This window comes from Bombina bombina, chromosome 1 (genome assembly GCF_027579735.1).
Source record: "Bombina bombina isolate aBomBom1 chromosome 1, aBomBom1.pri, whole genome shotgun sequence".
In the NCBI taxonomy this organism is placed as follows: Eukaryota; Metazoa; Chordata; class Amphibia; order Anura; family Bombinatoridae; genus Bombina; species Bombina bombina.
The window spans coordinates 1,432,959,590-1,432,973,891 of NC_069499.1; the positions used below are offsets into that span (position 1 = coordinate 1,432,959,590).

The following is a 14,302-nucleotide window of genomic DNA, read 5'->3' on the forward strand; positions in this document are numbered from 1 at the left end:
GAAATCTCAGATTCAGGAAAAATTTCTCATCAAGCTGAAACTGATGTTGTGACATTTAAATTAGAACATCTCCGCACACTGCTTAAGGAGGTGTTATCTACTCTGGATGATTGTGACAATTTGGTCATTCCAGAGAAATTATGTAAGATGGACAAGTTCCTAGAGGTTCCGGTGCCCCCCGACGCTTTTCCTATACCCAAGCGGGTGGCGGACATAGTAAATAAAGAGTGGGAAAGGCCCGGCATACCTTTTTGTTCCCCCCCCTATATTTAAGAAATTATTTCCTATAGTCGACCCCAGAAAGGACTTATGGCAGACAGTCCCCAAGGTCGAGGGGGCGGTTTCTACTCTAAACAAACGCACTACTATTCCTATCGAAGACAGTTGTGCTTTTAAAGATCCTATGGATAAAAAATTAGAGGGTTTGCTTAAAAAGATTTTTGTACAGCAAAGGTTCCTTCTACAACCAATTTCATGCATTGTTCCTGTCACTACGGCAGTGTGCTTCTGGTTCGAGGAACTAGAAAAGTCGCTCAGGCACTTAAATTGGCTAACTCTTTTGTTTTAGATGCCGCTTTGCAATTAGCTAGATTAGCGGCGAAAAATTCAGGGTTTGCTATCGTGGCGCGCAGAGTGCTTTGGCTAAAGTCTTGGTCAGCGGATGTGTCATCCAAGACAAAATTGCTTAACATTCCTTTCAAAGGTAAAACATTATTTGGACCAGATTTGAAAGAGATTATTTCAGACATCATTGGAGGAAAGGGCCATGCCCTCCCACAGGATAGGTCTTTTAAGGCTAAAAATAAGCCTAATTTTCGTCCCTTTCGCAGAAACGGACCAGCCTCTAATTCTGCATCCTCTAAGCAAGAGGGTAATACTTCACAACCCAAACCAGCCTGGAAACCAATGCAAGGCTGGAACAAGGGTAAGCAGGCCAAGAAGCCTACCACTGCTACCAAAACAGCATGCAGGGATAGCCCCCGATCCGGAACCGGATCTAGTGGGGGGCAGACTCTCTCTCTTTGCTCAGGCTTGGGCAAGAGATGTTCAGGATCCTTGGGCGCTAGAAATAGTTTCTCAAGGTTATCTCCTGGAATTCAAGGAACTACCCCCAAGGGGAAGGTTCCACAGGTCTCAATTATCCTCAAACCAAATAAAGAGACAGGCATTCTTACATTGCGTAGAAGACCTGTTAAAGATGGGAGTGATACATCCAGTTCCAATAAAAGAACAAGGAATGGGATTTTACTCAAATCTGTTCGTAGTTCCCAAAAAAGAGGGAACATTCAGACCAATTTTGGATCTGAAGATCCTAAACAAATTTCTCAGGGTTCCATCGTTCAAAATGGAAACCATTCGAACGATCCTTCCCACCATCCAGGAAAGTCAATTTATGACCACCGTGGATTTAAAGGATGCGTACCTACATATTCCTATCCACAAGGAACATCATCAGTTCCTAAGGTTTGCTTTTCTGGACAAGCATTACCAGTTTGTGGCACTTCCATTCGGATTAGCCACTGCTCCGAGAATTTTCACAAAGGTACTAGGGTCCCTTCTAGCGGTTCTAAGACCAAGGGGCATTGCAGTAGTACCTTACTTGGACGACATCCTAATTCAAGCGTCGTCCCTGTCAAAAGCAAAGGCTCATACGGACATCGTCCTAGCCTTTCTCAGATCTCACGGATGGAAGGTGAACAAAGAAAAAAGTTCTCTGTCCCCGTCAACAAGAGTTCCCTTCTTGGGAACAATAATAGATTCCTTAGAAATGAGGATTTTTCTGACAGAGGTCAGAAAATCAAAAATTCTAAGCTCTTGTCAAGTACTTCACTCTGTTCCTCGTCCTTCCATAGCGCAGTGCATGGAGGTAATAGGTTTGATGGTTGCAACAATGGACATAGTTCCTTTTGCACGAATTCATCTAAGACCATTACAACTGTGCATGCTCAAACAGTGGAATGGGGATTATACAGACTTGTCTCCGATGATTCAAGTAGATCAAAAGACCAGAGATTCACTCCGTTGGTGGCTGACCCTGGACAATCTGTCACAGGAAATGAGCTTCCGCAGACCAGAGTGGGTCATTGTCACGACCGACGCCAGTCTAGTGGGCTGGGGCGCGGTCTGGGAATCCCTGAAAGCTCAGGGTTTATGGTCTCGGGAAGAGTCTCTTCTCCCGATAAACATTCTGGAACTGAGAGCGATATTCAATGCTCTCAAAGCTTGGCCTCAACTAGCAAAGGCCAAATTCATAAGGTTTCAATCAGACAACATGACGACTGTTGCATATATCAATCATCAGGGGGGAACAAGGAGTTCCCTGGCGATGAAAGAAGTGACCAAGATAATTCAATGGGCGGAGGATCACTCCTGCCACTTGTCTGCGATCCACATCCCAGGAGTGGAAAATTGGGAAGCGGATTTTCTGAGTCGTCAGACATTCCATCCGGGGGAGTGGGAACTCCATCTGGAAATCTTTGCTCAAAAAACTCAATTATGGGGCATTCCAGACATGGATCTGATGGCGTCTTGTCAGAACTTCAAGGTTCCTTGCTACGGGTCCAGATCCAGGGATCCCAAGGCGACCCTAGTAGATGCACTAGTAGCACCTTGGACCTTCAACCTAGCTTATGTATTCCCACCGTTTCCTCTCATTCCCAGGCTGGTAGCCAGGATCAATCAGGAGAGGGCCTTGGTGATCTTGATAGCTCCTGCGTGGCCACGCAGGACTTGGTATGCAGACCTGGTGAATATGTCATCGGCTCCACCATGGAAGCTACCTTTGAGACAGGACCTTCTTGTTCAGGGTCCATTCGAACATCCGAATCTGGTTTCCCTCCAACTGACGGCTTGGAGATTGAACGCTTGATTTTATCAAAGCGTGGGTTTTCAGATTCTGTAATAGATACTCTGATTCAGGCTAGAAAGCATGTAACTAGAAAAATTTACCATAAAATATGGAAAAAATATATCTGTTGGTGTGAATCCAAAGGATTGCCATGGGACAAGATAAAAATTCCTAAGATTCTATCCTTTCTACAAGAAGGTTTGGAGAAAGGATTATCTGCAAGTTCTCTAAAGGGACAGATTTCTGCTTTATCTGTCTTACTACACAAACGACTGGCAGCTATGCCAGATGTTCAAGCATTTGTTCAGGCTCTGGTTAGGATCAAGCCTGTTTACAGACCTTTGACTCCTCCCTGGAGTTTAAATCTAGTTCTTTCAGTTCTTCAAGGGATTCCGTTTGAACCCTTACATTCCGTAGATATTAAGTTACTATCTTGGAAAGTTTTGTTTTTGGTTGCAATCTCTTCTGCTAGAAGAGTTTCAGAGTTATCTGCTCTGCAGTGTTCTCCTCCTTATCTGGTGTTCCATGCAGATAAGGTGGTTTTGCGTACTAAGCCTGGTTTTCTTCCTAAAGTTGTTTCTAACAAAAATATTAACCAGGAGATAGTTGTACCTTCTTTGTGTCCGAATCCAGTTTCAAAGAAGGAGCGTTTGTTACACAATTTGGACGTTGTCCGTGCTCTAAAATTCTATTTAGAGGCTACTAAAGATTTCAGACAAACATCATCCTTGTTGTTTGTTTATTCTGGTAAAAGGAGAGGTCAAAAAGCGACTTCTACCTCTCTTTCCTTTTGGTTTAAAAGCATTATCCGTTTGGCTTATGAGACTGCCGGACGGCAGCCTCCTGAAAGAATCACAGCTCACTCCACTAGGGCTGTGGCTTCCACATGGGCCTTCAAGAACGAGGCTTCTGTTGACCAGATATGTAAGGCAGCGACTTGGTCTTCACTGCACACTTTTGCCAAATTTTACAAATTTGATACTTTTGCTTCTTCGGAGGCTATTTTTGGGAGAAAGGTTTTGCAAGCTGTGGTGCCTTCCGTTTAAGTGACCTGATTTGCTCCCTCCCTTCATCCGTGTCCTAAAGCTTTGGTATTGGTTCCCACAAGTAAGGATGACGCCGTGGACCGGACACACCAATGTTGGAGAAAACAGAATTTATGCTTACCTGATAAATTACTTTCTCCAACGGTATGTCCGGTCCACGGCCCGCCCTGGTTTTTTTAATCAGGTCTGATGAATTATTTTCTCTAACTACAGTCACCACGGTATCATATGATTTCTCCTATATATATTTCCTCCTGTCCGTCGCTCGAATGACTGGGGTGGGCGGAGCCTAGGAGGGATCATGTGACCAGCTTTGCTGGGACTCTTTGCCATTTCCTGTTGGGGAAGAGAATATCCCACAAGTAAGGATGACGCCGTGGACCGGACACACCGTTGGAGAAAGTAATTTATCAGGTAAGCATAAATTCTGTTTTTTGTTTTATTTTCTAGAAGATTTTTTTTTATGTGCACATCAATCCACCCATAAGACTACAGTACTTTCTTTCTCCCCTTTATAATTTTAGTGATATTTTACATGGAGTTTTACTAATCGGTTGTAATGAAGTTGCAATATAACTTAATTTTTAATATACCCCCCCACGCTCTGCCACCCACTTCAAAAGTTAAGTTTTCTGTGAGCTAACAGATCGATTTGTTCTCCAATTAACTCTCTCCCCATATGGCACTTTTCTTGTAGCTAGAGTGTTGATTGGAGAACAATTCAAAGCTTTTAAAACATTTTTCTGTGAGCTAAAGTGGCCGGTGGAGCGGGCGGGGTATTTTGCTATCTATTTATCTATATTAAAAAGTAAGTAATAGCGCAAATTTGTTACAACTGATGACAGTGGCGTCACTAGGGTTGGTGTCACCCGGTGCGGTAAGTTATGGTGTCACCCCCCCCCCCCCCGGAAAGCAGACACACACAAAAACACAGGCACACACACATACAAACACTCAGACACACTTAAAAACATACTCAGATGCACACACAAACACTCGGAAACACACTCAGACACACACACACAAAAACTCAGACACACACTTACAAAATATGTAAACTGCACTGCATTAATTATGAAGCTCATGCCTAGAGCTGCTCCCTGGCTCAGCAGAGCACCAAATGAAAGATAAACAGAGCACTCTAAAAATAAATCACTAAAGAAAAGGTTTAGGCGCAAACTATGAAAATTCTGCTCTCTGACTCTGTTCTAAGCCTGTCAGTGCACAGCCCCGGGCCGCGTGCCTACCGCTTCTTATGGCCAATCACCTCTGCACTCTGCCCACCCCCAGACCCCCGCCCGCCCTCCTACCTGTTCAGTGTGCACTTAGTGTACCGTAACCGTAATGGTCTGGTGGGCATCATACGTGGCTCCTTCACTTTAAAGACAGTGTCAAACAGTCATGCGGTCAGGTGCCAGGCATCCCCTCATGATTTGCCAGTTTCCGTTTAGAGAGACAGCACAGCAGTGAGTGACTCCACTGCTCCACATGTCACTGAGCAGTGAGCACAGATAGGCAGGCAGGTTTAGGCTAGCAGCGCAGCTTTGCAAGCCCCACGGCATGCCCACAACATTCATAGCGAAATTGGGCAGGGGAGAAGCAAAGTACAAACAAGCAAAAGCAGCCGGGAAAACTATTTGTTGAAATTGCAGCACTGGCTCAAGGGGCAAACAATTGTGTGTCTACAACTTCCCCAGTCCCACCAATGTTCCCAAATGCCACCCCCTCTAATAAAAAAAAAATCTATGCATCTCAACATTGTATTTCTTTGAATTTCAATAAAATTTAAAAAAAAAAAAAAAAAAAAAAAATTTTTTTTTTGGTGTCACCCCCTGGAGGGTGTCACCCGGGTGCGGCCCGCCCCCCCCGCCCCCCCCTAGTGACGCCACTGACTGATGAATTAAACTTCATAAAATATCCGGATCTGATTTTAAAAAGGGGGAGACTTTACCATCACTTTAATTTGGCCACGGCAAAAGAGATTGCATGAATAATTTTGAGTTTTGTTTACAGTTTTTAAAAGCTTTTAATAATGTATCTTGTATGTAGATCTTCAGTGCAGTGATAACTGCATTTATGAAAAACATACTTTTTAAATTAAATTTTCTAAACTGATATGATTAAAATGGCAATGACAAAGCTTTGAAATGGGTTTTAAAATCCACAAATTTCCCCTCCCCACAGACTGATTTAGAAAACCTTTCTCGCTCAAGTAAATGCACAGTACGGCAAGTAGAGAGATGGTTCCGCCGGCGAAGAAACCAAGACAGACCAAGCTTGTTGAAAAAGTTTCGGGAAGCCAGGTATAACAGGATTAATTGTGTTTTTTTTTTTTGTTTTTTTTTAAATAAACTCATTCAGATTTTCAAGGGACACTTTTTGCAACTAATAAATAGTTTTTAAATTTATTTAAAATTTGGAAGAAAAGTCAATTTCTGATTGATACACGTCACTCCCCACACAGACAACACAATGCAACAAATACCTATAAATGAACATCACAATAAACTTTGTTCTTCCTGTTCAGCTTAGATTTCAGCCTAGAATAGGCCAAAACATGCCGATGTAAAAAAAATATTAAAGGTATCAGTACATACTACAGTATTGTTATTTTGGTATCTATGCTACTCCTATCTATACATATATAGGGTTGATCTCAATCCTTTAATGTATCAAACTATTTATCTGCAAAAATCCTGATTTTAAATTATATATATATATATATATATATATATATATGTGTGTAAGTAACAAGAACTTGCACTCACTGGTCTTTTCTTCAAAAACACACTTTTAATGTAACGTTTCGGCGATAGAGTATCCCCTTCCTCAGACATCTATAATATATATAGATAATATATTACACACACTATACACACACACACTGTGGAAGTGCTTTCTGCTCTTGGACTACCACTCCTAGATTGTTATTAAAATAAAAATGTGCATTTCTAGGTAAGCAAATCTTTAAATGACATAGTGTCACTAACCTATGTTTAGACCTATATATAGACAGACCATATTATGTGTTGGGTCTTTATAAAAAGCACTATAGGGCTTCTTCTGAGGCCCAGTTTGAATACATTGCAGTACATTGTAACTCATGATAAAAACTCCCACTTCATACAGTTCAAATACCTTTTCTAATCTGTTTACAGCAAAATACACAATTTTATATTACAAGAGGGTCCAATTGGTCTTTTATGATAATTATTGGTTTGTTTCGGTTAAGGTGTAATTTATCTAATATAAAATTATCAAAACCTGTCATTTATAATTCTTAAAGACATAAAGCACATTAAGTACTATAACTTTCCAATAAACTTTTATTATTTACCTGCATGCTTTCCTTTAAGTTAACTGTAATAATGGTGGGTTCTGAGAATTGGAGTTGCACACTGAAGACTTAAGGCTAACACTGCAACATACCTGTCAGCAGAGGCGATAATGCATTGCATATTTTGCTAGTTAAATGACAATGTCTTGTCTACTTCAGGAGCACATGTAATGGCACCTCCTAAATAAGTAAAGGGGTGAGGGCTATGGAAAAACGGCAAACAAGGTTTAATATATTTAGAAAGTTTCACATTTGACCAGTATATTAATGTATTGCAAGACTTCAGAACATTTCTCTTGTTAAGTGTGTTCAGTCCACGGGTCATCCATTACTTATGGGATATATTCTCCTTCCCAACAGGAAGTTGCAAGAGGATCACCCAAGCAGAGCTGCTATATAGCTCCTCCCCTCACATGTCATATCCAGTCATTCTCTTGCAACCCTCAACAAAGGAGGTCGCGAGAGGAGTTGGAGTTTTTACTTAATAATTCTTCAATCAAAAGTTTGTTATTTTAAAATGACACCGGAGTGTGCCGTTTTTTGTATCTCAGGCAGTATTTGGAGAAGAATCTGCCTGCGTTTTTCTATGATCTTAGCAGACGTAACTAAGATCCGCTGGCTGTTCTCGACATTCTGAGGAGTAGGGTAACTTCAGAAAGAGGGGAATAGCATGCGGGGTCCCCCGAGAATTTTTACAAAGGTTCTGGGCTCACTTCTGGCGGTACTAAGACCACGAGGCATAGCGGTGGCTCCGTACCTAGACGACATTCTTATTAAAGTGTCAAGTTTTCAAAATGCAGGTCCAGGTTATCAAAGATTCTTAATGCTTGCCGTGCCCTTCACTCCATTCCAAGCCCATCAGTAGCTCAGTGTATGGAAGTAATCGGCTTGATGGTCGCGGCAATGGACATAGTGCCATTTGCGCGCCTGCATCTCAGACCGCTGCAACTATGCATGCTAAGTCAGTGGAACGGGGATTACTCAGATCTGTCCCCTTTGCTAAATCTGGACCAGGAGACCAGAGATTCTCTTCTCTGGTGGTTGTCACGGGTTCATCTGTCCAAAGGAATGACCTTTCGCAGACCAGATTGGACGATTGTAACAACAGATGCCAGCCTTCTAGGCTGGGGAGCAGTCTGGAACTCCCTGAAGGCTCAGGGATCGTGGACTCAGGAGGAGAAACTCCTACCAATCAACATTCTAGAACACTGAGGTTCATCAGGTTTCAGTCGGACAACATCACGACTGTGGCTTACATCAATCATCAAGGGGGAACCAGGAGTTCCCTAGCGATGTTGGAAGTCTCGAAGATAATTCGCTGGGCAGAGTCACACTCTTGCCACCTGTCAGCGATCTACATCCCAGGTGTGGAGAACTGGGAAGCGGATTTTCTAAGTCGCCAGACTTTTCATCCGGGGGAGTGGGAACTACACCCGGAGGTATTTGCTCAACTGATTCGTCGTTGGGGCAAACTGGATCTGGATCTTATGGCATCTCGCCAGAACGCCAAGCTTCCTCGTTACGGATCCAGGTCCAGGGACCCAGGAGCGGTGCTGGTAGATGCACTTGCAGCCCCTTGGGTTTTCAACATAGCTTATGTGTTTCCACCTTTTCCGTTGCTACCTTGACTGATTGCCAGGATCAAACAGGAGAGAGCATCAGTGATTCTGATAGTGCCTGCGTGGCCACGCAGGACCTGGTATGCAGACCTAGTGGACATGTCGTCCTGTCCACCATGGTCTCTACCTCTGAGGCAGGACCTTCTAATTCAGGGTCCTTTCAACCATCCAAACCTAATTTCTCTGAGGCTGACTGCTTGGAGATTGAACGCTTGATTCTATCAAAGCGTGGGTTTTCGGATTCGGTTATTGATACATTGATACAGGCTCGGAAACCTGTTACCAGAAAAATTTACCATAAGATATGGCGTAAATATTTATATTGGTGTGAATCCAAGAGTTACTCATGGAGTAAGGTTAGGATTCCTAGGATATTGGCTTTTCTGCAAGAGGGTTTAGAAAAGGGCTTATCCGCTAGTTCACTAAAGGGACAGATTTCTGCTCTGTCTATTCTTTTACACAAGCGTCTGGCAGGGAATCCAGACGTCCAGGCTTTTTGTCAGGCTTTGGCTAGGTTTAAGCCTGTGTTTAAGGCTGTTGCTCCTCCGTGGAGCTTAAACTTGGTTCTTAAAGTTCTTCAGGGTGTTCCGTTTGAACCCCTTCATTCCATTGATATTAAGCTTTTATCTTGAAAAGTTCTGTTTTTGATGGCTATTTCCTCGGCTCCAAGAGTCTCAGAGTTATCTGCCTTACATTGTGATTCTCCTTATCTGATCTTTCATTCAGACAAGGTAGTCCTGCGTACTAAACCTGGGTTTTTGCCTAAGGTTGTTTCTAACAGGAATATCAATCAAGAGATTGTTGTTCCATCATTGTGTCCTAATCCTTCTTCAAAGAAGGAACGTCTTTTGCATAATCTAGACGTGGTCCGTGCCCTGAAGTTCTACTTACAGGCAACTAAAGATTTTCAACAAACTTCTTCCCTGTTTGTCGTTTACTCTGGACAGAGGAGAGGTCAAAAGGCTTCGGGTACCTCTCTCTCTTTTTGGCTTCGTAGCATAATACGTTTAGCCTATGAGACTGCTGGACAGCAGCCTCCTGAAAGAATTACAGCTCATTCCACTAGAGCTGTGGCTTCCACTTGGGCCTTTAAAAATGAGGTCTCTGTTGAACAGATTTGCAAGGCTGCAACTTGGTCTTCACTTCATACTTTTTCCAAATTTTACAAATTTGACACTTTTGCTTCTTCAGAGGCTGTTTTTGGGAGAAAGGTTCTACAGGCAGTGGTTCCTTCTATTTAATGTTCCTGCCTTGTCCCTACCTTCATCCGTGTAGTTTAGCTTTGGTATTGGTATCCCATAAGTAATGGATGACCCATGGACTGAACACACTTAACAAGAGAAAACATAATTTATGCTTACCTGATAAATTTATTTCTCTTGTAGTGTGTTCAGTCCACGGCCCGCCCTGTCTTTTTGAGGCAGGTTCTAAATTTTAAATTATAACTCCAGTCACCACTGCACCCTATAGTTTCTCCCTTCTCGTCTTGTTTCGGTCGAATGACTGGATATGACATGTGAGGGGAGGAGCTATATAGCAGCTCTGCTTGGGTAATCCTCTTGCAACTTCCTGTTGGGAAGGAGAATATATCCCATAAGTAATGGATGACCCGTGGACTGAACACACTACAAGAGAAATAAATTTATCAGGTAAGCATAAATTATGTTTTTTGTAATTTTTTTTTTTTTCTTTTGTGATTCAGAGCATGCAAATTGAAGCAACTTTCTAATTTACTCATATTATCAAATTTTCTTTGTACTCTTGCTATCTTTATTTGAAAAAGAAGGCATCTAAGCTTTTTTTTTTTTTTTTTTTTTGGTTCCGTACTCTGGACAGCACATTTTTTATTGGTGGATGAATTTATCTACCAATCAGCAAGGACAACCCAGGTTGTTCACCAAAAATGGGCTGGCATCTAAACTTACATTCTTGCATTTCAAATAAAGATACCAAGAGAATGAAGAAAATGTGATAATAGGAGTAAATTAGAAAGTTGCTTAAAATTGCATGCTCTTTCTGAATTACAAAAGAAAAAAATTGGGTTCAGTGTCCCTTTAAAATCACTGTTGGATATCCATTGTGTTTTGATGGGTTTTTTTTTTTTTTTACCAGAAAGATAAGTTACATTACTGTGAGTGCTAACTAGGCAAATGTTTGTGTTGTAGCTATGTACAAAGCCATGGAAATGTATTTTTTGTATTTCCATACATACATATTGTTGTGCAACCAAAGTATTTAACTCTTCTGTAAATTTCCACCTTTATGCAATAAATTTGATCTGATTTATTCACTTTAATTGCAATCATAATAGCAATCTGCAGATCCTATATTCACAGCATAGCAGATAAGAGTGTGTGCTGCATGCAGCTCTGACTAACCAAAGGTCCTGGACTCCATTTGGCTGCTAAAGCTGACCTGTGCTTTCCTGTGTGTGTAATGTGTGGCAATTCAGCAAAATTTCTAACTTCTTTTTGCAGTTGGAGATTCACCTTTTATCTTCTTGCTTTCATTGCTGGCATGGCAGTCCTTGTAGACGTAAGTAGCGCTTTTTGTATCCTTCCCTCCCATGTATAAAGCTTCCCAAGTCTGATGTAAAAACTTGTTTCGTGCAGCTGAGATATATTTAAGTTTGTCCTTTTGAATACAATAAAGTTTGAGAGGTTTTGTAGTAGGTTTTTTTTTTTTTTTTTTTAAATTGGTACTTTTTAAAAATTTTAAACTCCCTCTAGTCATGGGTGTCGCCATTTTGAAATCTGTTATTGCATTTCGTTACTCTCCTTCAAATACTTACAGTGAAACCTAAGTTCCAAAATGGCGGCACACATAATTAGAGGGTGGTGCATGAAATGTATTTAGAGTTAAGGATCTCTTTAAAAAAAAAAAAAAAAAAAAAGTTGAACAGGCGATTAAACCTTCTTTGAATTTAAAATCTTAAATTATCTTAGTCTTATCTAACATCTGTTCTCATTTTAAATGTAGGCTGCCTTTCTGTACAACAGACGCTCTTTTCCTTTCACCTGGTTCCTTTTTATCATTACCATTTAACTATACAAAATGCAGGCTGTAAAGAAACTGCATTGAATATCCACATTTTGCGTCCAAAAAATTGCAGTGCAAATGTTGCAAAGAAAATTTTACTTTTTGGCTTCCTTTTCTGGATTCTAAGGGGGTTAACTCCAACCATAAATGAAGCCTGAACTATTTAGTGTTGTGACATTTCATTGCAATGTGGTACGTTTCAATGGATAGTGCGGTTTATATGTTATGCTGCTGAATTCCAAGTTTCTACTTATTCAAGCAAATAACTGCAGAAGTCCATTGATTTTAGTAGGTGTGGTAGCATTAACAGAAAAATGAGGTTGTTAAAGTGATTGTAAACATTGTTTTTGTAATTCACAGTATATAAAATTATTCATAAAAACAGGGGCACTTTCATTCAGTATAATATTTAAAGATTCTTCCTTTGTAAAATAATGACAATTTATTGATCGTAAACATCGCACCGTTCTTCCCCTCACATCTCATACTTAATTTTTGTCTTAGATGACGAATCCAACTTCATCCAATCATTGCGTGCCCCAAGAGCTGGATGCCAAAGGGGGCACACAACGATTGGATGAAGCCGGATACGTCATCAAAGACAAAAATAAAGTATGAGATGTGGGCGGAGCAACTGTCTGATGTTTACAATCAATAAATGGTAATTATTTTACAAAGGAAGCGTCTTTAAATATTTTAATAAACGAAAGTGCCTCTGGTTTTATGAATAATTATATATACTGTGAATTACATCGACAGTTTACAATCACTTTTAATCCACGTTGGCCATAGGTCACTAGTTAGGCCTCATCTTGAGAATTCAATTGTTTTTTGGAGAGGAATATAAAATAAACCAAAAACTGTTCAAATAGGGTTACTATAATGGTACATAGTCTAAAAACACTAAACTAACAAGGAAAGACTTCATGATCTTAATATGTGTATCTTAGAGTAGTGTTTCTCAAACAGTGCACCACCACATTTTATCAGTAAAAATATTTTATTGAAATTGGTGTACTTTACAAACTTTTTCCAGCCTAATACTTATGTAACATTGTTTTATTTTGCTGCAAAGGTTAACATGATTGGTTATGGCTGTGTGACCTGGCCTAGCATATTAACTGTTTGAGTGCATTAGCTGCAAATTCCTGTAAGTGTTAAGACACTTTTGAATGAGTCAGTGCTACTGGTCTAGAGCGGAAAACACTGCTGATCCAATCAGCAGCCCTAGTTGCACGGCTGACTGGTTCAGGGGCGTGTTCTGCTTGGGAACAGCAGGGCACCTGCGAGTCTCGAACGTTATTTCTACTTTGTGTTTAACCCACTTTGCAGGGATTAAACACTCAGTTCTGCAGGGTCGATAGTATTAACATTAAAGATCCATTATAATAAAAAAATGACATGCTATAATATGTTAGAGGATGTCATTTTTTGATTATAATGCTGTTGGTTTTATTTTGGGTTTTCTTATGGGGTTTTTTTTTTTCAATGTAGTGTAAACTGTAAAATACGATTTGCTGTTGATTACACAAGAGTATAGCATTCAGAACAAAGGTTTGTCATGACAGAAATTTGCATTGCCAAGTGTGCCACAGTCTGAAAAAGATTGAGAACCACTAGTTTAGATGTGAGAAGGGAGAGAGGTGATATAATAGAAATCTTAAAATATATATATATATATATATATATATATATATATATATATATATATATATATATATATATATATATATATATATATATATATATATATATATATATATATATATATATATATATATATATATATATTAAGATAGATCATACAATTTTAAACCACTTTCCAATTTCTTTAGATTATCTCCTCTCCTTTGTTCTCTTGGTATAAATGGTGGAGAAACATACTTAGGCAGGAGCAGCCATGCACTCACTACTGGGCGCTAGCTTCTGATTGGTGGCTGCACATGTATGCATCTTCATTGATTTTCCTGATGTGTTAAGCTTGTTCCCAGTAGTGCATTCCTGCTCCTTCAACAACTGTATGCCCTATCTGAATCATGAAAGAACATTTTTGGGGTTCATGTCCCTTTTTAAGGGAGTAATAAAGCTGAGGATGTTACCCCTTTTTTTTGTAAAAATTTGCAGAAACATTTGACAGAAATTGTGTTTCATACATGGAATTGATGTTCAGTTGTGGTAGTTATAACTAATACACCAAGGGAGTGCAAGAATGTCTGGGATATGCATATGTTTATCACGAGAATGGTGGCAGCAACTGATTTTAATGGGTGGGGTGTACTACATACCCTAACTGAAGCAAGATCACAGTGTTCTATGGGAGGAGCTTGGGAGGGTGAAAGAGCAGTTAGGGGTGTGACTAGTTGTTTCAGAGTTGTGGCTAGACAGGAAAAAATACTATGGAGAAGAGGGACTT

General features: G+C 40.3%; 1 protein-coding gene across 1 annotated transcript in view; it reads left to right on the forward strand.

The window, feature by feature from the left end:
• The window catches only part of CERS2 (ceramide synthase 2), a 95,488-nt gene that overhangs the window by 45,066 nt on the left and 36,120 nt on the right, over window positions 1–14,302 (forward strand). The window contains exons 4-5 of the mRNA XM_053705491.1: window positions 6,079–6,197; window positions 11,328–11,385. Coding sequence (XP_053561466.1) covers window positions 6,079–6,197; window positions 11,328–11,385 — 177 coding nt within the window. The remainder of the gene's footprint in view (window positions 1–6,078; window positions 6,198–11,327; window positions 11,386–14,302) is intronic.